Genomic DNA, 24,000 nt, shown 5'->3' on the forward strand with positions numbered 1-24,000 from the left:
CATAGTTTTAAGTGAAAATGATTCCGTAGGTAACCATTCACTTGATAAACACATTAGTCGGTTGAATGCACTTTGTAGCTTGTGTTGTGAACGTGTCAACAGACAGGGCAAAGACAAAACCACAAATATGATGCTGTGTACAAAATACGCTGCAGATAGTTTAAGTTTCTATCAACTTGATGTGGGTGGAGATTTGGGTAACCTTGGTCACCACACGATGGAAATTGCAGCGGACATGTTTTTGGCTGTAGCAAACAAAAGGTCGTTGAATTGAACTTTCAACAACGATCTGTCGATCGTATGAATGTGTGTGCTTCTCAGTGTGTCATGTGTTCACTTCTCAGTGTGTCATGTGTTCACTTCTCAGTGTGTCATGTGTTCACTTCTCAGTGTGTCATGTGTTCACTTCTCAGTGTGTCATGTGTTCACTTCTCAGTGTGTCATGTGTTCACTTCTCAGTGTGTCATGTGTTCACTTCTCAGTGTGTCATGTGTTCACTGTCAGAAACTGGTTGCATGAGCACAGGCCTTCAAATATCGTTGAACATTGACGTAGTTGTATTACTACACACCGCTCGCACCAAACTTTCCTCTTCTTCTCTCTTGTTTGTTAGCATGCACTTTTCAATCAGTTGGTCTAGGAGGACGTTACACCCTAATAGTCAGCACTTTTCAATTTGCGTGGGCATGTTTGATATGAAAAGAGAGCGCGTTCTTTTCTCTCTTCAATTATATTACCACTGAAGCCGTTAAGTGCTGTTCACATGGCAGACATGCAACTAACTTGTCACCAACTTTAGTCGTTTGAAAATCGCTACCGAGTCTGCCATGTGAACAGCCCCAGCGATTTTGAAATGACCCGGCCGTGACTCGTCTGCGACTCGGAAACTAAGTTGAGCACTGCTCGACTCGGCCGTGACTCGTCAGCGACTCGGAAACTCAGTTGAGCACTGCTCCACTCGGCCGTGACTCGTCAGCGACTCGGAAACTAAGTTGAGCACTGCTCCACTCGGCCGTGACTCATCAGCGACTCGGAAACTAAGTTGAGCACTGCTCGACTCGGCCGTGACTCGTCAGCGATTTTGTCTTATCGCGCTTTCTGATTGGTTAGCTCTAGCCACTGAGTTAAATATAGACGTTTATTCCCCCCTCTGCTTCTTTACCTCTGTAAACTTGTAGGGGTAGTTATTTTTCGATAATGACCCAGCAACCAAACAAATAACGACCCAGCAACAGCCTGAATCCTCGATAGTGCAATGGGTTGAGAAGCTGTTCTGTTTCGGTACTACTTTTTGCGACTGAAAAGTTCCGAACGGTCTAATGTACGAAGTATACATCTCTGGAGCAAACAATACAAACATACCGCATTTAAATTAACAACTACAGGCCTGAACACATGAATCTCCATATAAAATCCATGAGTTCGGTTGTTTTCTGAATCTAGATCAGACGTTCATCACAAGCAATTTCCCAAGGCAAGTAACTCATACTTTGTCCAGCGACAAGAGTAGTTCCCCTTCTTTTCACTCAGTTTCTTCGACAACAGACTGCAATCCGACGGTCAGTTTTCAACAATATTTCATTTAATAAACAGATCACACGCAACCAAATGCACACATCTCATCAATTTAAACAACATAAAGCGGTTTCATACACTATTTTCCCCAGAAAACTGAACTTCATACAGTTTTTAACGTTGGAACACGGGTGCAAAAGTTCGTCTGCTAGTCCCATTTGACGAAAGAACATTATCTTAACCGATACCAAAACATATACAGAACACACAATATCTGCCTTTGCCGCCACAGCAGAATAACAGCATATTTGTGTACTTTATTTTAGCCCAAAATAGGAAAACTGACAAGAAGTGTTAACAGAATGGAATGATTTGCACGGAACTATACAACCGCTCATTAATCGATCGCCTGCGCAGGTTGACTGGTTGAGAGAATAGGATTCGATCAAACTTTCGCAAAAAAACTCCTCTTTTCTTTGAATAACTGAAGAAAGGAGGAATAAAGAGGTTACACACCTCGTCTCAGTGATTATAAAAAATAATGGTCTCAGTTCGCGGTCATGAAAAAGCTCGCTAAAGCTCGCATTTTTCATGATCCGCTAACTTCGACCATTATTTTTAATAATCACTGAGACTCGGCATGTAACCTCTACATACATCTCTGTGGCTCTAGACGTCCCTTCTCCGGAAAACAACGAGGACAACCGGACAATCCCGAAAGGTTAAGTCTGGCGAGACTCGCCGCTTAAAAATAGTTTGCGAGTTTGTTCTGTTCACGTGGGCAGCCATTTTGATTTGACTCGCCGCCGACTAAAATCGCTTGAAAGTTGGTGACAAGTTGGTTGTAAGTGTGCCATGTGAACAGCACTTTACTCCTGGCTGGCACCACGCGGCGGGCGCTATTCTCCTACTCGCAGCAGGCACTCAGTGTAATTAGAGGCAGGCGTGTTGTGTAATTAGAGGCAGGCACTCAGTGTCATTAGAGGCAGGCGTGTTGTTTGTCTCTGCTCGCCGCAGCATGGCCAAGCTCACCCACAAAACTAAAACGTTGTCTTTGTGCCGCCGTCAATACGAGGACAAATAATAAAGAAAGTCAAGCAAACAAACAAACAAACAAACATGAGAACACAGAAAGAAACAAAATGTTACGTTGGAGAAAGATGAAAGAAACTTGATTCTAGAACCATAATTTAATTAATTTCGATATTCCTAGCAACGTAATCTTTTACACATGAAGAAAACTAAACAAAAATAAACTAATTTGACAAAGGGTAAAAAAAACATAATGGTAGACTGTGAACTGAACTGGATTCAACGGCTTGTCAGGAAAACGCCATAACCGTTCGGCCACGGTTACAGTTGGTTTAAAGCTGTGGTCTATTTATGACTTTCCGGGGCTACGAGGTTGACAAATAGGGCTACAATCATGTACAGAATTCTGTACAGCAAACGCTACCCGAAACCCCATCTATACGGCGTGTATGACCTTGAGAGCTTCAGTCAACGCTTGAATTTTGCAGGGATAACATCCGGTTTGCTCTCTCAAGACTGATCATATTTTTCTCTTCAAGAGAGATCATCAAGGGAAAAAAAATTAACGCCCCGGCGAAGATTGGATCTCTCGACCTCTCGAACTCGAGACTTCGTGTCTCATGACCTAACCACTATGCTACTGCGCCAATCGAGAAAAAAAGGAAAAACATTAATATGAATTCATGTTATGTTATTCTTGAAGCAGCATGATTTATATCTCTATCCGCCCATTGTTCAGAAGTGAATACATGTACAACCATTTCTTAGATGTCTGGTTTCGACTGCACAGAGCTTTGGAGAGATTCAATTACTGTTCTTGTCATTTTCTTGCATGTTGTAGATAGAGATATCGCAGCTATTTGCATGGCGCGAATGTCGTGTAGCATGACGGTGTAAACATGTAGGGGAAGGGCCCCTAATATGGACCACTTTTTGTTTATTGCTGATAACTAGCTTGTTTTCTTGCGAAGAAGTTTCATGTTGTGGTTGGTAGTCCTCTCTTAGTTTAACCGTTAGGCCTAATAAGAGTGAAATAGCTTTGATAGACCTTCAGCAAAATTTAAATACACAAACAATCACAAATGGTCCATATTAGGAGCCTGGGCGCCCAATATGGACCAGTGAAGCGGCCTTCACGAATCACTGTAAAAAGCCCCCTATACTTCAAAATAACATGATACAACTTAGTGTGCAAGTCAGACTAATTCAAATATGCTTTAGATTTAGCTGTTTCGGGTTGATGAGAGCATTATTTGAAGCACACCAGGAAACTGAAGAAGCTTATCAAAAACAGGGTGAAAATAAGTGAAATGATCAACTTCCACAAAAAAAAAGACTATTTGTTATATTTTTTTTTAAATCTCGAGGGCTAGTTATAGGTTATTTTCAGCAAGCTTCTTAATGAATTAATTAAAATTGCCTTTAGTTTTTATTTTCTTCGATTTGTTGAAGGTGGTCCATATTAGGGGACTCACACATACTTTGAGGTTTTGCTATTATTTTTTGTTTGCAATAGAAACTCGGGGCACACACTGTTAAAATGTAACAAATACTGTCTTAGCTGTCATATATAGCCATTTTTGTGTTATGAAAGCTTTGGCTGTGGACAGAAACGAGTCCGTTTTAGGCGGCAAATTTAGAGTGAACGCAGCCAAAAGTGGAAAAAAAAGCGAAAAAGCCTAGCGGTTTTCAGGTTTGTGTTTCTGCAACTGTTTTGACATGTGCAACTTATCCAGAGAGGGTGAATAAAGCGAATGAAATTGTTTTGAGCGCTCTAGCGCCGTTAGTTTGTCAGAACAGGAGGTGGTCCATATTAGGAGCAGGTCCATATTAGGAGCCTTTCCCCTACTGCGATGCCGTAAAACATGTTTGCAAATAAAGGCAAATTGTAATGTCAATTTGTACGTTTTTACAACGCATGAATGGTAATTCAAGCGTTGCATGATATAAAATTATCTTCTTTTTTTTTATCTTGGACAACGTTGTACACTGGTAAAGTGGCCTATAGCGGTTAAGACATCGGCCCCGACATTTCGAGGCCCCGAGGCCTTGAGTTCGAATCCCTGCCAAGTCGTTTATTTTTTCTGCTCGATCCTTCTTGACAAAATATGCTCAGCTCTGCGAGAGCAAACCGGATGTTACCACTGCAAAATTCAAGCGTTGGCTGAAGCTCTCAAGGTCATACACGCCGTATAGGTGGGGATTCGGGTAGTGTTTGCTGTACAGAAATCTGTACATGATTTTGTCCCTAATTTTCAACCTCGTAGCCCCGGAAAGTCATAAATAGACCACAGCTTTAAAAGCGACACTAAACTGAATTGTACAGAAACACACGTCCCTAATGGCTTTGCCGTGAGGGCGTAAAGCTCACAATTGAAGGAAACGCAAGCACGCTTTCGCCAAAAAGCCGACGATCGACCTCCCGACCCTGACCGAACCTGCAGGGGACAGCTTTACGGCTGTCCGCCATGTGCCGTTTCGTTGGAAAAAGAAAGAGCCGCCCAAGCCCGCGCGGAGGACACAACACAAAACAAAAGAAAAGTAAGTGATCTCGTGAGAACGGTAACAATGATGCCCCATGTCACAGTGCCAAACAATTCACAGCAGCGGGGTCGTCCTCGACCCCACAATTCAGTGTTCTAGATGATCGAACGTGTAGCAAAGACCTGTACGTGTAGATATGATTGCGTCAACCGTAACTCACTCTTTTCTCCAATGTTCCAAATACATACGTTGATATGCTCCCATCAAGACTGCAGATCTTGGCAAACGCGTGACGTAAAAACTAGATTTGATGACGTTACCCGTACACGTTCCCGTACACGTCCTAAAAAGTGCTGTTCAATCTAGAAATAAGAAAGAGGTGGAGGGAAATAAGGGGGGGAGGGGGGGGGTAGAGATAGAGATCGGAAGAGCAATGGCAAGCAGAGAGAGAGAGAGGGGAGAGGAGGAAAGGATCGAGAGAAGAACGAGAAAGGGGGAGGGGTGCAGAACGAGCACGAGAGATACAGAGAGGAAGAGAGATACAGAGAGGAAGAGAGATACAGAGAGGAAGAGAGATACAGAGAGGAAGAGAGATACGGAGAGGAAGAGAGATACAGAGAGGAAGAGAGATACAGAGAGGAAGAGAGATACAGAGAGGAAGAGAGATACAGAGAGGAAGAGAGATACAGAGAGGAAGAGATAGTGGATCTTAATTGTTACATTTAGTCAAGTTATGACTAAATGTTTTAACATAGAGGGGGAATCGAGACGAGGGTCGTGGTGTATGTGTGTGTGTGTGTGTGTGTGTGTGTGTGTGTGTGTGTGTGTGTGTGTGTGTGTGTGTGTGTGTGTGTGTGTGTGTATGTCTGTGCGTGTGTGTGTGTGTAGAGCGATTCAGAGTAAACTACTGGACCGATCTTTATGAAACTTGACATGAGAGTTCCTGGGTATAATATCCCCGGACGTATTTTTCATTTTTTCGATAAATATATTTGATGACGTCATATCCGGCTTTTTGTAAAAGTTGAGGCGGCACTGTCACACCCTCATTTTTCAATAAAATTGATTGAAAGTCTGGCCAAGCAATCTTCAACGAAGGCCGAACTTCAGTATTGCATTTCAGCTTGGAGGCTTAAACATTAATTGATGGCTTTGGTCATTAAAAATCTGAAAAGTGTAATTAAAATTATTTTGTTATAAAATGATCCAAAATTACGTTCATCTTATTTTTTATCATTTTCTGATTCCAAAAACATATAAATATGTTATATTCGGATTAAAACAAGCTCTGAAAATTAAAAATATAAAAATTATGATTAAAATAACATTTCCGAAATCGATTTAAAAACAATTTCATCTTATTCCTTGTCGGTTCCTGATTCCAAAAACATAAAGATATGGTATGTTTGGATTAAAAACACGCTCAGAAAGTTAAAACGAAGAGAGGTACAGAAAAGCGTGCTATGCCGCACAGCAAAACCACTACCACGCTAAACAGGCTCGTTAATTTCACTGCCTTTTGCACGAGCGGCGGACTACGGTCACTGTGAAAAAATGCAGTGCGCTTAGTTTCATTCTGTGAGTTCCACAGCTTGACTAAATGTAGTAATTTCGCCTTACGCGACTTGTTAACATATCCCTTCATCTTAATTGACTATAGAGGAGAGAGCGAGATAGAGATAGGAAGAAAGAAAAGTAGAAGAGGGGTAAGAAGAGATGGGGGGGGGGGGGGAGGTGTGACTGACTATTAGGGTTTAACGTCCTCTTAGACCAACTGGTCTATATTGGGACAGGTATTGGTAATACGTTGAAGATATGTGATACTTTGATTCGAACAAGCCCGCAGTGGCTGTCTTCTTCGACACACCAGCATTGGGTTTGTCTCGTCAAAGTATCGAAATACGATCATGATAATCGGAGACGAGAGATGATGCATGCGTGTCTTCGTGTTTTCCAAGCCCTGAGACTTTCGCTGTGAACGTGGGATCTTTTTCGTGCGCATGTGTGCACACGGGGGTGTTCGGACACCGAAGAGAGTCTGCACAAAGTTGACTCCGAGAAATAAATCTCTCGCCGAACGTGGGGATCGAACGCACGCTGATAGCGACCAACTGGCTACAAAGCCAGCGCGCTACCAACTGAGCTACGTCCCCGCCCAAAAGGAAGGTGTGAGAGAGAGGAAGGGAGGAAGGGGTGTGTGAAGAAGATTACAAATATGGCAGAATGGGAAAGATGGGGAGGGGGGGCGAGGGGGAGGGAGGGTGGTCGCACCTGGTATCTAAATTGACAAATACTCATTAAATCTAATCCAAGGAAAATGAATGAACAGAAGAGTCAAATTCCGGTCGGGTTGATCCAGATCGTTTTCCCTTTCAAATATTACATTTCTGAAACATTTGGATCTTCAATCAACAGCTATATTAACTTTGAAATGTAATATGAAGTTTTCTTTCTGGTTGCACTCTTTGAAAATTAATCTTCACGTAAAGTTCATCCGATATCACATCACAAATGTCTTGGGTCTTGATGGAACTTGTATGTGTGTCTGTGTGTGTGGAGTGTGTGTGTGTGTGTGTGTGTGGAGTGTATGTGTGTGTGTGGAGTGTGTGTGTGTGTGTGTACGTGTGTGTGTGGTGTGTGTGTGTGTGTGTGTGTGTATGTGTGTGTGTGTGTGTCAGTGTGTGGTGTATGTGTGTGTGTGTGGTGTGTGTGTGTGTGTGTGTACGTGTGTGTGTGGTGTGTGTGTGTGTGTGTGGTGTGTGTATGTGTGTGTGAGTGTGTCAGTGTGTGGTGTATATGTGTGTGTGTGGTGTGTGTGTGTGGTGTGTGTGTGAGTGTGTCAGTGGCGTGGTGGTAAGACGTCGGCCTCCTAATCGGGAGGTCGTGAGTTCGAATCCCAGTCGCTGCCGCCTGGTGGGTTAAGAGTGGAGATTTTTCCGATCTCCTAGGTCAACTTACCGTAAAGTACCTTGTAAGCGCCCACCCCTCCTGTGCACCAATTCCGACCCAAAGTAGGGGCTGGGCGCTTACTAGGTACTACACCCTATGCACGAGCAGTTTTCAGTAAGAAATGTGATCTTTGATCACTTCGTAATCATATCTTCTTTCTTTTTTCATCGTCCATTGTTTTTCTTGTTCGTATTGTCATTAGAAGAGCTTGGGGAGACAAATGTCGTCGCATCCTTTTCTTGTCTGCAGAGGTGCCGCTGTCGGCCGCACTGTGTCTCTGTTTCCCTTGAACAAGGGGTACGTCTTCTGGATATGGGCAGCAGTCTATTTTACTTGGCCAAAGACTGTTTTCAGCAGAGAGAGAGAGAGAGAGAGAGAGAGAGAGAGAGAGAGAGAGAGAGAGAGAGAGAGAGAGAGAGAGAAATCAGAGAGAGAGATCACAGAGAGAGAGAGAGAGAGAAATCAGAGAGAGATCAGAGAGAGAGAGAGAGTTTCTTCTTTTCCTTTCCGGCCTGGTGACGTAACAGGGTATCGCGATTCTCTCGCCATTCTCGTATCCTTTTTCTATCTACCCCAAACTCATTTCCTGTTTGTGACACATTTCCATTGGCGTTATTATCCAAATAGTCAAGAGCTGACAGCTTAAATGCAACAGTGTACGATTTGAAAGGGAAATCATTCACAAAACTAGCAGATCAAGTGCGGAATTTTTATTTCCCCTGATTTCAATGGTGTAAAGTGGGGGGTGGGCGCTTACAAGGTACTATACCCTATGCACGGTTTTGGACTAAACGTGGGGGGTGGGCGCTTACTCGATACTGGGCGCTAACAAGGTACTTTACGGTATGTGCAGACCTGCTAGTGGCTTATCCCCCTTCGTGTGTACACGCAAGCACAAGACCAAGTGCGCACGGAAAAGATCTTGTAATCCATGTCAGAGTTCGGTGGGTTATAGAAACACGAAAATACCCAGCATGCCTCCCCCGAAATCGGCGTATGCTGCCAGAATGGCGGGGTAAAAACGGTCATACACGTACAAATCCACTCGTGCTAAAAGCATGAGTGAATGTGGGAGTCAAAGCCCATGAACGAAGAAGAAGAAGAAATATTTATGAGTGAGAGAAGAAGAAATGACTAAATGTAGAAATGACTCAATGTAGAAATGACTCAATGTAGAAATGACTCAATGTAGAAATGACTCAATGTAGAAATGACTCAATGTAGAAATGACTCAATGAAGAAATGACTCAATGTAGAAATGACTCACCTTGGTACACGTTCTCCTCTACCCAGCTCCCCCGGCACGAGGTCAGACTGGCGAGGAGGAGGAGGATGAGTGACATCTTCGCCATTCTTGTGGCCTCGATGGACCGTCACACCAAATCTGTCTTCAACAGTAGCGTGCTGACCTTTGCTTTTCAATGTTTGTCCACCTTTGGCTTCTATAGCAAGCTGCGCTCAAACAAGAACTGACCTTTGATTTTCAATGCTTGTTCACCCAAGTCTGCTGTATAAAGTTCTGCTTTCGCAAGAACTGACCTTTGATTTTCAATGCTTGTTCACCCAAGTCTGCTGTATAAAGTTCTGCTTTCGCAAGAACTGACCTTTGATTGTCAATGGTTTCCGACCGAAGTCTTCTGTAGCAAGCTATGCTTTCGCGACAACTGTCGCTTGGTTTCCAATGGTTTTCTGCAGCAATCTATGCCGCTGTTGCTGTTGAGAGGGACTGACTAGTGGTGTTTAACGTCCTTACATGTATTTCAGAAACTTTTTGGGGACATTAAGTCAATTTACTTTGCAGACAGCGTGCCGTGTTGATTTTTGAAGCCGCAAAGGTTGAAACTCTTGTGTAAATCCTGTACTCTTCTGCTTACTGTCACCTTCTGTGCGAAGTCTTGTTTTTTTTCTGCCGTTTGGGTCGAGTTCGTGAGTGACTGTCTGTCAGTGATACTGCACTGGTTTGTACTGTGCACGAAACAGAGCAAAAGATGTCACCTTTCTTCGTCCCGTCTGCTGTCAGTGCTTCTGTAGAGTCAGTCCAGGCACACTTTTTCTCGATGAATAGTTTACAGTATAGTTGTTGTTGTTTTGTGGTTGTTGTTTTTGTTTTACTTCAATGAGCCTATTTACACCTGGATGAGCTCACTAAGAGACGTTTGATGTTTTGTTTTATTTTGTTTTGTTGATGGATGCAGAAAGTAGTCCTTGTCTTGAAGCTAGTGTCCACTTTGTGGTAGTCTTTCTTCGAGCGCTGGTGAGTCAGCGTCGCAATGGAGTTCACTACGTTCTTTTGTTTTGGTGGATAATGCGCACTGTTCTCAAGCTGTGGGATGTCTAGCAACTTCGTCTTCTAGATATAGTTTACTTATATCAGTTTGCCTGAGATGTAGCTGAGTTCTAAGGCAGTGCGATTTCTAGCTTTGTTTCTTTTGTCAGCAGCGGAGAAAAAACTGCAAAAAATGTCACGCCCTTCTTCTGTTGATTTGCTTGAGAAATTACTTAGAACTTGAGCGGTGAGATTTATAGCTTCACTCCTTAATGCGATAACTCTGCTTCTTCTGGAAGGAGTTTTCTCTGTTGACTTGGAGATAGTGCTGGAAGTGGTCCGCCCTATTGAATCCAAGTTCCCGATTTCCCTCTCGTTCTTTGCTCGCCTATCTGCCCGATTCCACAGCAATGCAATGGCTATTGTTTCTTCTTTGATGATCGTTGTAGGATAGAGAGTTCACACTGTTAATATATCGCTTCGCGCGGAGAGCTACACAATTGCGATGTCTCTTTTTTCCTTCGGGGTGAGAGAGAGGACAAAAGTTTCCCTTCTTGCTGTATGGGAATTCACAGCTGTGGTGTTTGTTGCTATGGACTCCTGAATAAGATGAGTTCAAGGTGTGGTCTTTGATTCTATGGACTCGTTACTCAATTCTAAAGCGGCGTGAGTTTGTTTCCAGCTGTGTTACGAAGTGTGAAGAGAGCTTTGTGCATTGCACGTGCACAGAACGTTCAGGCCGTTCGTTCCCTCCTCTGTCACGCCTGTTAGTAACGTTCAGGCCGCTCCTTCCCTCCTCTGTCACGCCTGTTAGTAACGCACGGTCTCTGCGGATGAAATCAGAGAGTCACTGTGGAGAATATGCCACCAAGCTCCACGCTGTCAAAGCAGCTGTTCACTTTTAACACAGCAGCTGTACACTTTTAACACTGTCTGTTTGAACTGTACGGATATAACAAGAAATGCACCACTGTGATATGACAATCGTTTGTGTATAATTATTTCTGATGAATGTCCTATTCGTATGGTCCTGATTGGGTTGGGTTTTTTTTAACTCTCGGTGATGTGATGGCTGAAAAAAGTACACACCCTTAAACGTCCTTGTTGAGTTTTCTCTCCTTTGTCTCTCCTCTTTCCGGAAACACTTCCGCGGCAACTCCTGCAATGAAAAGAAAGTCCAATCAGTCTGTAGTGTTAATGACTCACGCCTTGACCACTGTCACTGTAATGACCTGAATAACCAGTCTGTAGTGTGTGTGTGTGTGTGTGTGTGTGTGTGTGTGTGTGTGTGTGTGTGTGTGTGTGTGTGTGTATGTGTGTGTGTGTGTGTGTGTGGGGGTTATGGGTGGAGATTTGTCCGATCTCCCTAGTCAACTTATGTGCAGACCTGCTTGTGCCTTATACCTCTTCGTGTGTACACGCAAGCACATGACCAAGTGCGCAAGGAAAATATCCTGTAATCCATGTCAGAGTTCGATTGATTATAGAAACACGAAAATACCCAGAATGCTTCCTCCGAAAGCGGCGTAGGGCAGCATAAACGGCGAGGTAAAAACGTTAATACACGTAAAAATCCACTCGTGCAAAAACACGAGTGTACGAGGGAGTTTGAGTCAACGAACGAAGAGGAAGAAGCAACACGAGCAGTGTCGTTGAACTTTGAACTTTGACGCTCCTAGCAGACACGCCCGGGTAGGTCACGAACAGACCAACTCCGGAAATAACTCTGTCGGCTTTGTATGGGGTGTGGAAGAGTTATTACTCTTGCTTTTGGTGAGGCAAGCGTTCTGCCCGTGCTCCTTGTCTTCGTGTTTCAGACACACCCCTCCCTAGTGACTGGCCTATAATGTCACGTGTGAAAGTTTGACTCCCTAGTGACTGGCCTATGATGTCACGTGTGAAAGTTTGACTCCCTAGTGACTGGCCTATGATGTCACGTGTGAAAGTTTGACTCCCTAGTGACTGGCCTATAATGCCACGTGTGAAAGTTTGACTCCCTAGTGACTGGCCTATAATGCCACGTGTGAAAGTTTGACTCCCTAGTGACTGGCCTATAATGTCACGTGTGAAAGTTTGACTCACTAGTGACTGGCCTATAATGTCACGTGTGAAAGTTTGACTCACTAGTGACTGGCCTAATTAATGTCACGTGTGAAAGTTTGACTCACTAAACCCAAGGGAAGTCACTCTTTCACGGCCCAAACAAACCGACACAGTCATTTCCCAACATCGTCTATTCCCATTGACAGCAAGGCACCGGACTTTGCACGATTTACTTCCCTCGGTGTGTCCTTTGTGTGGTGTTGCGTGCTTGGTATAACCGCTGGTCCGGCTCTACGCTACAAGGTCTAGTTTTGTGGTTTTGTGTGCTTGGTATAACCGCTGGTCCGGCTCTACGCTACACGGTCTAGTTGTGTGGTGTTGAGTGCTTGGTATAATCGCTGGTCCGGCTCAGTCTACACTACACGGTCTAGTTTTGTGGTGTTGAGTGCTTGGTATAATCGCTGGTCCGGCTCAGTCTACACTACACGGTCTAGTTTTGTGGTGTTGCGTGCTTGGTATAACAGCTGGTCCGGCTCTACGCTACAAGGTCTAGTTGTGTGGTGTTGAGTGCTTGGTATAACCGCTGGTCCGGCTCTACGCTACAAGGTCTAGTTTTGTGGTGTTGCGTGCTTGGTATAACCGCTGGTCCGGCTCTACGCTACAAGGTCTAGTTGTGTGGTGTTGTGTGCTTGGTATAACAGCTGGTCCGGCTCTACGCTACAAGGTCTAGTTGTGTGGTGTTGTGTGCTTGGTATAACTGCTGGACCGGCTCTACGCTACAAGATCTAGTTTTGTGGTGTTGCGTGCTTGGTATAACCGCTGGTCCGGCTCTACGCTACAAGGTTAGTTTTGTGGTGTTGCGTGCTTGGTCCGGCTCTACGCTACAAGGTCTAGTTTTGTGGTGTTGCGTGCTTGGTATAACCGCTGGTCCGGCTCTACGCTACAAGGTCTAGTTGTGTGGTGTTGTGTGCATGGTATAACCGCTGGTCCGGCTCTACGCTACAAGGTCTAGTTTTGTGGTGATGTGTGCTTGGTATAACCGCTGGTCGTTGTTTTTTCAAATATTGAACAGGTCGCTTTTGCTCGCAGTTCAATATTGAAAACAAAAACTCGTGTAAATCTGGTAGGACACAGCAAGCCATGTAGTATTCTCCATTACAGAAATGTGTTGAAAGGTGAAACACTTTTCTCAAGGGTCGATGACGGATGATGGTGATTACTTCTCAATTTCTTCTCGGGTCCTGAAATAAAGTGACATTTTATAGAAAAGGGCAAATTCAAAACCTCGTGACATTGGGTTTTCGACAGTTAAAGTGTCTGTTTCGGGTTATTTAAGAGCCGAATGTGTCTGAGGATTTAACAACTTTCACATGTGACGCGCAACCTGCTGGGCGGTGTCTTTTAACGGAGGCAGTCTGGTCCCTTCTCCTGTTGCATTGTGGATTAACAGTCTTTGAATTTTTAATTTATTTTGTACTTTCTTGACAAATGTTGCATTGTTCCTATTATTTATTTCTTCTTTAAAAAAACACCTTCTTCTTCTTCTGCGTTCTTAAAACCAAACAAACAACAACAACAACAACAACAAACAAAAAAACAAAAAAACAAAAATAACCAACCAAACAAACAAACAAACAAACAAACAAACAAACAAACAAACAAACAAACGAACAAACAAAAACAATTAAAAAATATAACCAACCAAACTAACAAACAAACAAACAAACAAAGTTTAACAAACAAACAAATACAATCATTTATTTGTGAGGCGTGTTAACTTTCAAAATCTAAAAACAAAACAAAAACAGGAAACTGGCGAATCCTACTCATTTTTAGCAGACGTTTAATTCTCTGCCGTCCTGTCTGAACAGAACTGCACAACAATTATCGTCTCTGTTTCCTAACATTTATATTTCAGTTGTGCGTTGGGTTCATCTGAATTGTGTTATCTGTTCCCTGTACTCTTTTTACTGGTTGACCTCTTTTTTGCCGAAGTAGACTCGTGATTTTTGACCCAAGAAACGCCGGCCTTTTAAAACCCAGTGTTTAGTGTATTACATCATGCTCGTACAGAGTTCATTCCACGCCAAAAGCAATAATCAAACAATATTAGAATATGCGGTCAACAAACACTGTACGTTCAATGTATTATTGACCAAAATATGACATTTAACACAGACCGAGACAGTCCATGTTCTCCCAGACCGGGACATTGGTCGAGGTAAATATTAACGACTGTAATGTTTCAATATCATATTTTGATCCATTCTGATAATCATCGCTCCACGGCTATCGCCAGTTGTCTCTCTGACCGGACGCTAAATTCCTATCAAAACAAGAATACAGAGTTATCTCCCATATGTTGTTCGCGAGCAGTGTTCGCGAGACGAAAATGATTGCAGATTGGCCGACTTCGACAGTGATCTTCGTTCTGTTCTTCACAGTTATGATAAAGACATCATTCTAAGGTCCAAACAAGTCAACATTTTGGGACTGCTGCCGGAAGGAGACCGTAATATATGGTTGCATCACTGTCAACTGGTTACAGAAAAAATCGTCTGCTCCAGCAAGTGCCGAAACCAAACGGTTGATTATCACGTGACACTTTTGCCATATTTAGAGTTGTTTGCACAGTAAATACAGCCGCGAAAAATAGCTCGCTTGAAACTGTCTTACATATCAATTCCTTTGTAATTTAAAAATTACACAACACCATGAAAAACCATTATCGACGATCGCGAATTTGCGTATATCCATAACACATTACGAAAAGATATAAATATGTAAAAATTCGATTTCCTCTCTAGACAAGGAAAACCAAGGCATCCTGCCAGGGATAGAATGAGACCCGAAGGGAAGTAACTCATTTTTGACCTGGGTTCAGGATGATTTTGATCAGAAAGACATTTTTATGGGAGAAATTAATCAGTTCTGATGTTAATGGAAAGTTTTTAAAAACTGTAAGAAATTTGTACGAAAATGCCAAGTCTTGCGAGTTAATAGTGAGTGTTCTGGATATTTTCCCAGTTTGTGTGGAGTTAGACAAGGGGAAAACTTGTCACCGCTGTTTTTTGCTCTATTTTTAAATGATCAAAAACCTTTTATGTTGGATAACAGTTATGGTTTACAATCTATGTCAAGAGAGGCTATTGTGGTTGGAATGGATGATACTGATGTAAATGCTTTGTTTCAAATGTTTTTATTACTGTATGCGGATGATACTGTGATCTGCTCAGAGTCTGAAAAATAACCTGCAAGAATGTTTAAACAAAATGCACGAATACTGTTTAAAATGGCGTCTAAATATTAATGTAAACAAAACGAAAGTTATAGTTTTTTTCCAGAGGTAAAATTAGAAATAAACCATTGTTTACGTATAATGGCAATATAATCGAAGTAGTGTTTGATGTAATGTACTTGGGCCTTAAGATTAATTATAATTATACATTTTCAGTCGCACAGAAGAATCTTTATGATTGTGCTTCAAGGGCAATGTTTGTTCTTTTGCGTACTTGTAGACAATTGTCACTGCCTGTGGACATACAAGTTGACCTGTTCGATAAAATGATTGCTCAAATTTTACTGTACGGATGTGAAGTATGGGGTTTTGGTTCCTGTGAACTTGCTACTAAACTGCAATTGCGTTTTTATAAAATTGTTTTCAAACTAAAAAAAATCAACTCCAAATGCTATGATATTTGGTGAACTTGGAAGATATCCACTAGATGTTAATATGAAATGTTATTATGTAGAATGCTTTGCTATTGGTATAAACTGATTAGTCCTATTCATAAAAATAAATTTTCAAGTATTGTGTATTGCTCTACTAATAAATTGTATATCAACCAGATGATTGAATCTAATTATTTATGTTTTATTGAAAAAACCTTGGTTTAAACACAATTTTATTCAAAATACATGACATGAAACAATTGACAAAAATGCAGCTAGGACACGAACTCAAGCAGATGCCTATTTGACGTGACCATAACAATGCTAAGTTACACAAGTTTTCATGATGGTGAACAACACAATTATTAACCAGAAGAACAAAATGTAGGAGGGGGGTATGGGGAACTTAATCAAAGCAGGAGGATTTACAGAGAAAACAAATTAAAAAAAAGAAAAAAAAGAAAAGAAAAAATCAAGAAAAAAAATAAGGTGAGACTATGAATGAAGCGCGTGGGACGAGAACATCGATGCTGAGACATGCAATAAGTAAGTTCAGATAAATGTACATTTTCATGGAGAGGGCAGCATAGTTCGTTACGAATGTATGGAAGAAAACAACCACACATACACATACACACACACACACACACACACACACACACACACACACACACACACACACACACACACACACACACACAAAAGAGAACAGCAAAACAAAAACAAAAACTCAATGATAATTATTACTTATGTTAAATATGTAATTGATGCAATAACACTGAGAGGCGGGTTTACGTTCTCCTGCACACAAACATACACAATACCAGTTCGAGGGCTAATCCTTCAAGTTAGTCGACCAGATTCAGCAATAAAGGATTGGACCGACTCGAAAATCAATGTATTTATGCGAAATGAATGTTGCTCGCTGCCTCTTGAAAAAACTTAAATGAAATTGGTCTCTCTGGCCTTTGGACTTTTCAAGAAAATGTTCAATACTCAAGCGCATGGTTCAAAAAGAAAGTAAAAAGAAGCTTGCATGACCAGTATATCCATAAATGGTTTGCAGAAATTGGAACAAAAAATATGTTTTGGAATTATCGAATGTTTAAAGATATTTTTGCATGTGAAGACTATGTCACACACCTGCCATATCAGCAATGTGTTTCAATGATGAAGTTTAGAACATTAAACAACAACTTGCCTGTACAGAAAGAACGTTATCTTAATATCCCGAGGTCAGAAAGAATTTGCACCAAATGTGTATCACAAGACATAGGTGATGAATTCCATTATTTATTCGTCTGTGATTTTTTCAAAGAAGAAAGAGCTAAGTTGTTACCACCTTACTATTGGAAAAAACCTAATGCACTTAAATTTAAAAACTCGTTTGCTACTAAGAAAAAGAAATTGCTAAAGAATATTTTGGACTTTATTAATAAAATTTGTAACAGTTTTTCATAAAAAAAATTATTTACTATATTAGCATATATCATGATTGTATTGATTGTATTTATTGTTCAAAATGCTCCCATGGGTTATGGACTAATAAAACTTGAATTTGAACATTTAAAATTTTTTGACAAAATACGTTTATATGTTAATACATGTTAGTTAAAATTTATTTTATTTGTTTTATATTTAAACGCCCAGAAACATGCGCTATTTTTATTTTTATTTTATCGGCCAACCGCTTAAATCTGTGTTTTAGTCGGACTCGGAAGTAACATGGCTCCAAAAAAAAACGAAGGTCCCGTGTTAATACCTTGAAATATCACCACTAGATCATGCAATAACATGCACCCACCAGCCTTTCTTCTTCTTCTTCTTCTTCTTCTTCTTCTTCAATAGTTTATTTCTTCGTGAAAAGTATTGACCCGGACTGTGGAACAGCCCACACCTTGCTTCACTAATCCTAACATCGCAGCAGGTCTACCGCTTGTCAAATCAATCAAAACATTGTATAACGAAACCTACACAACTCCGGTGTATAAGTTATTATATCCACCTGTCGGGCGGGGTAATATACACGGGCAATATAGACGGCTGGCTATATCTGGCAACTGGAACTTACCGTCTTTGGTCCTTCCCGTCCTTTCTGTCCAAAGAAGCCAGAACTCCCAAACACAGACGACGGCGAGCGGGATCTAGAGTATCGTGCTCTATCTAAATCAAGCCAGGCACTTTTATTAGCCGTTTGTTTGCAGGTGAGCCGGCGCTAAATGTCGCACACGTGCCCACGTGCGGAGTGCAATAATACGACCAATCAAATGGGAGAATCGTGGTATCACCCGGTGCCAAGGCAAACACGCTCCCCCCAGGAAATAGCCCCCAACAGAAGGTTTATTGCTTACGTTTGTGGCGTTGAAACGGTTTGTAGGGATTGTGGAGCTAATTGTGTAGTTTGTGGGTGTGATTTGGGATGGTATCAAATAACGTTGGTCAACAACAGCCGCTGGGTATAAGATATTAATTGCGGGTATTTTTGGTTTGTGTGTTTAACTTTTAGCTTTGTTCGTTTCCGTTTTCATGGAAGGCGTTTTGCACTAGACTAGAGACTTTGGTGTAAAATGAAGCGACGTTATCCATCACCACGCTTTGCTTCTGCGTCTTACTTTTCTTCTGCGTTCATTTCTCTTGGGTTGTCTTCTGGTTATTCCTTTCTTTCTTTCTGTCGTTCTTTTGGTCCTTTTTCTATCATTATATCTTCTTTCTGTCTTTCGTTTTTTCTTTCTTTCTTTTTTGGCTCACGTAAGTGTAGCCTATGCGATGATAAACTTTGTCTGTCTGTGCGTGCGTGCGTGCGTGCGTGTGTGTGTGATAGAAACTTTAACATTTCCGAGTCTATGGATAAAGCTCGCATAAGAAGATTACGTCTCGGTCAAAAGTGTTTGACGTGTGTGATAGAAACTATTTGAAGACGTCACATTATGACGTAAGAGGGTTGGACGTCACGCAAAGGAATTACTGAAAGTCTCGGTCATTGTTATTGTGAGCGGGCCGAGACTAATTGGCAGATCCAGGGTCTCCCTTTCTTGCACAGTTTCACCTATGCTTACTGTGTGTGTGTGTGTGTGTGTGTGTGTGTGTGTGTGTGTGTGTGTGTGTGTGTGTGTGTGTGTGTGTGTGTGTGTGTGTGTGTGTGTGTGTGTGTGTGTGTGTGTGTGTGTGTGTGACAGAGTGATTGAGTTTGTGTTACTGTTTGTCGATTTCTTACGTGAGCCTTGAAGGCTTCGCCTCTTGTTTTTCTTTCTATCGTTTTTCTGTCTTGCTTTCTTTGTTTCTATCAGTATATCTTCTTTCTGTCTTTCGTTTTTTCTTTTTTTCTTTTTTTTCGTTCTTTCTTTATTTATTCCTTTGTTTCTTTCTTTCTGTTTTTCTTTCTTTCTTTCTAGCATTATGTCTTCTTTCTTTGTTTCTTTCTTTCTGTTTTTCTTTCTTTCTTTCTTACTTTCTGTCGTTTTTCTGTCTCGGTTACTTTGTTTCTATCATTATGTCTTCTTTCTTTCTTTCTTTCTTTTGTTTGATTCTTTCTTTTTTATTTCTGCTTGTCTTTTTTTCACTTTCTCTTTCTTTGTTTCTTTTTTCTTTTCTTTTTCTTTGAATATTTTGGTATTTCTTTCTTTCGTTTTGAAGTGTAAACTTGAATAAACAATAGAACGGCACAAACATGACTCATTCTTACAGCTTATTTCTTTTGGGAAGAAAGTCCACTGGTCAGAACAGGACATAGCAAAATAGCGAAACGGATTCTGCAGGGACAAGCACAGTTTTCCTGAATAAATGTTGCTGACTAGTATTGATGTAAGTTTTGGAATTAATTCAGTATAACAAAATCAATCACTGAAAAGAAAGCGATTAGCAGACTGTACATTTTTTTATGATTATGTCCTGGTTGGAGGATTGTGTCTTTGGAGGATTGTGTCTTTGGAGGATTGTGTCTTTGGAGGATTGTGTCTTTGGAGGATTGTGTCTTTGGAGGATTGTGTCTTTTCCCATATTGAATTGTGAAGGATGGTTTGTATGGGCAGACAGGCACCTGTGACGTGTCTGCTGAGGTTACAGGGCTCCCCACTGACGCCCCTCCTAGCGGGTCCCGGGACCCCCAATTTTATTTTTAAGAGAGACCCCCTCAGCGGAGTTTTAGAGGGTCCCGAGTTTCCAGAGGCACCACAGCTCCGGTGTACTCATAACACTTTTTGTGATCAAGCATAGTGTGCTATGAAGTGTCTGTTTTCATCGGAATATTCCAGGAGACTATTCCAACAATACGTATTTGAATGGAACACACACACACATACACACACACACACACAAGCACACACACACACGCACGCACGCACGCACGCACGCACACGCACGCACGCACGCACACGCACACACACACACACACACACACACACACACACACACACACACACGTTCTAATTGACTTCCTGTACTTGTTTTTAGTGTTACAAAACCACGACGATAAACCCGCACCAAGATCGACCTCGATCGCGTCACGGTACGTCAGTTTCATGGCCAATTTCACACAGAAAAAAAGCACTCAGCGACAAAAAATCCATTCATTTGGTAACCCAGACTGACTTTCTCGTATCAAAGTGTGGCAAACTACCACAATCATGAAAATCGTGATTCGGGCCAGATTTACACAACAGTCCTGGCCTTACGTGCACTTCACACGGCCAATTTACAACATACGTGGAAAATGTGATACTATTTATTTGCATGTGTGATACAGGGACAAATGTGATATCTGTAGGCCTAGGCCTATACTAGTGATTACTGTGTGTGATACATGAAATGCGATATGAATGCTGTTTTTATATGTTATACTCTTACTTTCTGCCTATGTCTTAATCCCAAGCGCAAGACAAATTCTTCTATGTGAAAATTGAAGCCAATAAAATTTGAGTTGAGTTGAGTTGAGTTGAGTAAGAATTCTCGTGCGATTTTTTTCGGAATTAATTTGATTTAAAAATCGCTGCCTATAAGAACAGCGCAACGGTCATTCTCATTTTAAGCACACGGCAGACTGTTCGCCGACTTTGCTCTCAGCTACTTCCGAGAGACTTCAAACAAAACTAATGAAGTTGGTGGAAAGTGTGTTGTTAGTTGGCGATGTGAGCAGCGCTTTTTCACACAAAAAAAGCTTGGACGGATCTCTCGCAGCTAACACGGTGGTATTACACTGGACTGTAGGTACTTGTCACGTATCTAACGAGTTAAGCCCGCTACTTACTACACGGAACTAGGTTCAGCGAACTTTGCACTGTGTCATCAAACCTTCGAGGTTCGCCAATTCACTCCTGCAAACTTTACGCATCTGTAACTTTAGGCGAACTGACTTTTCATTTGTTGAATATCTGTGTTTATTCCCCCCTCTGCTTCTTTACCTCTGTAAACTTGTAGAGCTAGTTATTTTTCGATAATGACCCAGCAACCAAACAAATAACGAGCCAGCAACAGCCTGAATCCTCGATAGTGCAATGGGTTGAGAAGCTGTTCTGTTTCGGTACTACTTTTGCGACTGAAAAGTTCCGAACGCTCTATACGTACGAAGTATACATCTCTGGAGCAAACAATACAAACATACCGCATTTAAATTAACAACTACAGGCCTGAACACATGAATCTCCATATAAAATCCATGAGTTCGGTTGTTTTCTGAATCTAGATCTGCCGTGCACAAACCGTTCATCACAAGCGAATTCCCAAGGCAAGTAACTCATACTCTAGCGACAAGAGTAGTTCCCCTTCTTTTAACGCAGTATCTTCGACAACACTGACTGCAATCCGACGGTCAGTTTTCAACAATATTTCATTTTATAAACAGATCACACGCAACCAAATGCACACATCTCATCAATTTAAACAACATAAAGCGGTTTCATACACTAGTTTCCCCAGAAAACTGAACTTCATACAGTAATTAACGTTGGAACACGGGTGCAAAAGTTCGTCTGCTAGTCCCATTTGACGAAAGAACATTATCCTAAGATAATACTAAAACATAAACAGAACACACAATATCTGCCTTTACCGCCATAGCAGAATAACAGCATATCTGTGTACTTTATTTTAGTCCAAAACAGGGAAACTGACAAGAAGTGTTAACAGAATGGAATGATTTGCACGGAACTATACAACCGCGCATTAATCGATCGCCTGCGCAGGTTGACTGGTTGATTGATTCGGATTCGATCAAACTTTCGCACAAAAACTCCTGTTTTCTTTGAATAACTGAAGAAAGGAGGAATAAAGAGGTTACACACCTCGTCTCAGTGATTATTAAAAATAATGGCCTCAGTTCGCCGTCATGAAAAAGCTCGCTGAAGCTCGCATTTTTCATGATCCGCAAACTTCGACCATTATTTTTAATAATCACTGAGACTGGGCATGTAACCTCTACATCTTCATCATTGAAGAGTGACAGTAATGGCGGCTATAACGCTGTCAACCGCTCACGAGTCTTTTCGCGTGCTATTTCTTAATCATGTGACCGGTGTCACGGTAACATTCGCCGCTAGCATAGACCAAATAGCCTCTGGACCGCCAACTCGTCACGTGACCCTTCGAGGTTACGACTCGACTTTCAGGGGCGCGTCGCGTCCGGTTTGAAAGGCCAGCGATTCGAAGACAGTGAAAAGAAAGCACGCTCCAGTTATCTGTTACAATGGGAGGTGACAATGAACTGGATTTTCAACTCCAAACTAAACTTAACAAAACTCATAGAAAAACATGTTCCACATGCACTTTTGCTGAGTTTATTTTAGCATTTTCAGAACTTACCTCGGCAACTTCATCCATGTTTACAATCGACACCGGATATCACGTCCCCCTGATTTCTGAAAGGCCATGTAAGCGTAGGTTCCTAAATGCGAGAGGCCGCTACCTCGTAATAGAGAGACAGAGCGGAGAGAGAGCTAGTTGGCGGTCCAGGATAAATGGTCTATGCCGCTAGTTAGCACACCGAACAAGGCACGGTGTCACATTCGCCGAACGTTCGCAAAAACCCAGTTCGCTTGGTTCGGCTGTTGGATTTGCACATTCGCATTTTTAATTTTTTTCCTTTTACGGTATATGTGTGTACGTGATCGTGACAAAAGCTATGAATTTATATAATGTCACCAACTGCAACGCATTTTTGTGTTTGTGTGTGTGTGTGTGTGTGTGTGTATGTGTGTGTGTGTGTGTGTGCGTGCGTGTGTGTGTGTGCGTGCGTGTCTGTGTGTGTTTGTGTGTATGTATGTGTGTGTGTGTTAATGCTGTGTGAACAAGAACAAGAACAAGAACAAATGTTTATTGTCCTCAAACCAAAAAGGTTATTGACACATTGCTATGAATTCTAAAGCATTCTGCGACAAACCTTCCGAGACATATTTGAACATCTTTGTCCATAAATATTTCACTTGTGTGTGTGTGTGTGTGTGTGTGTTGGCGGCGAGATAGGAGGGGGCGAATCGCCTCTCTTGCAAAACTCAAGATAATTGGCGGCGAGATGGGCTTGCAAGACTCAAGATAATTGGCGGCGAGATGAGAAGCGGCGAGTTCGGAAGCGGCGAGATGGGAAGCGGCGAGTTAGGCCGGGGCGAATGGGGACGTCACCGTGGTTAGTAGCGGGCTTAACGAGTTAGACATCAGTACAACAATCTCCCTCCCTGGGGATTGAAGTCACGCCCAGACAGTGTCAAACAGTGCACGACCACAAGTTGTGAAGATCGTTGACAGATGGCACTGCGATCATTCAATCCATGTTTTTACTTTGATCCCAGCCTCGATATGTCTGTGTCAATTAAACAAGTCCCTAACTCTTATCTACACTTGCTGACTCTGATCATTACACTGGGGGACGAATCGTACTGTGGAATGCTTTTAGACGTTCAGTCTGGTCTGTGTGAACTGTAGAGTGGTCACAATGTCGACTGAAACAATACGCTTGGAAAAGAAAAGCTATAAAATGTTGATAACGACGGCACACGCACAAATACAAAGACAGCCAGCCAGACAGACAGACAGACAGTTAGACAGACAGACAC

At 41.9% G+C, this 24,000-nt stretch overlaps 2 protein-coding genes across 2 annotated transcripts in view; both read right to left on the reverse strand.

Moving 5' to 3' along the window:
* LOC138951181 (uncharacterized) overlaps positions 1–11,016 on the reverse strand; it is a 34,515-nt gene extending 23,499 nt beyond the window's left edge. Inside the window, exons 1-2 of the mRNA XM_070322819.1 lie at positions 9,520–11,016; positions 9,248–9,454 (exon numbers count right to left, since the gene is read on the reverse strand). Of these exons, the coding sequence (XP_070178920.1) occupies positions 9,248–9,332 (85 nt within the window). The 5' untranslated portion in view covers positions 9,333–9,454; positions 9,520–11,016. The remainder of the gene's footprint in view (positions 1–9,247; positions 9,455–9,519) is intronic.
* LOC138951188 (uncharacterized) overlaps positions 1–24,000 on the reverse strand; it is a 433,764-nt gene that overhangs the window by 289,852 nt on the left and 119,912 nt on the right. The window lies entirely within an intron of this gene.

The sequence above is a fragment of the Littorina saxatilis genome, linkage group LG16, assembly GCF_037325665.1.
Source record: "Littorina saxatilis isolate snail1 linkage group LG16, US_GU_Lsax_2.0, whole genome shotgun sequence".
NCBI classification, from domain to species: domain Eukaryota; kingdom Metazoa; phylum Mollusca; class Gastropoda; order Littorinimorpha; family Littorinidae; genus Littorina; species Littorina saxatilis.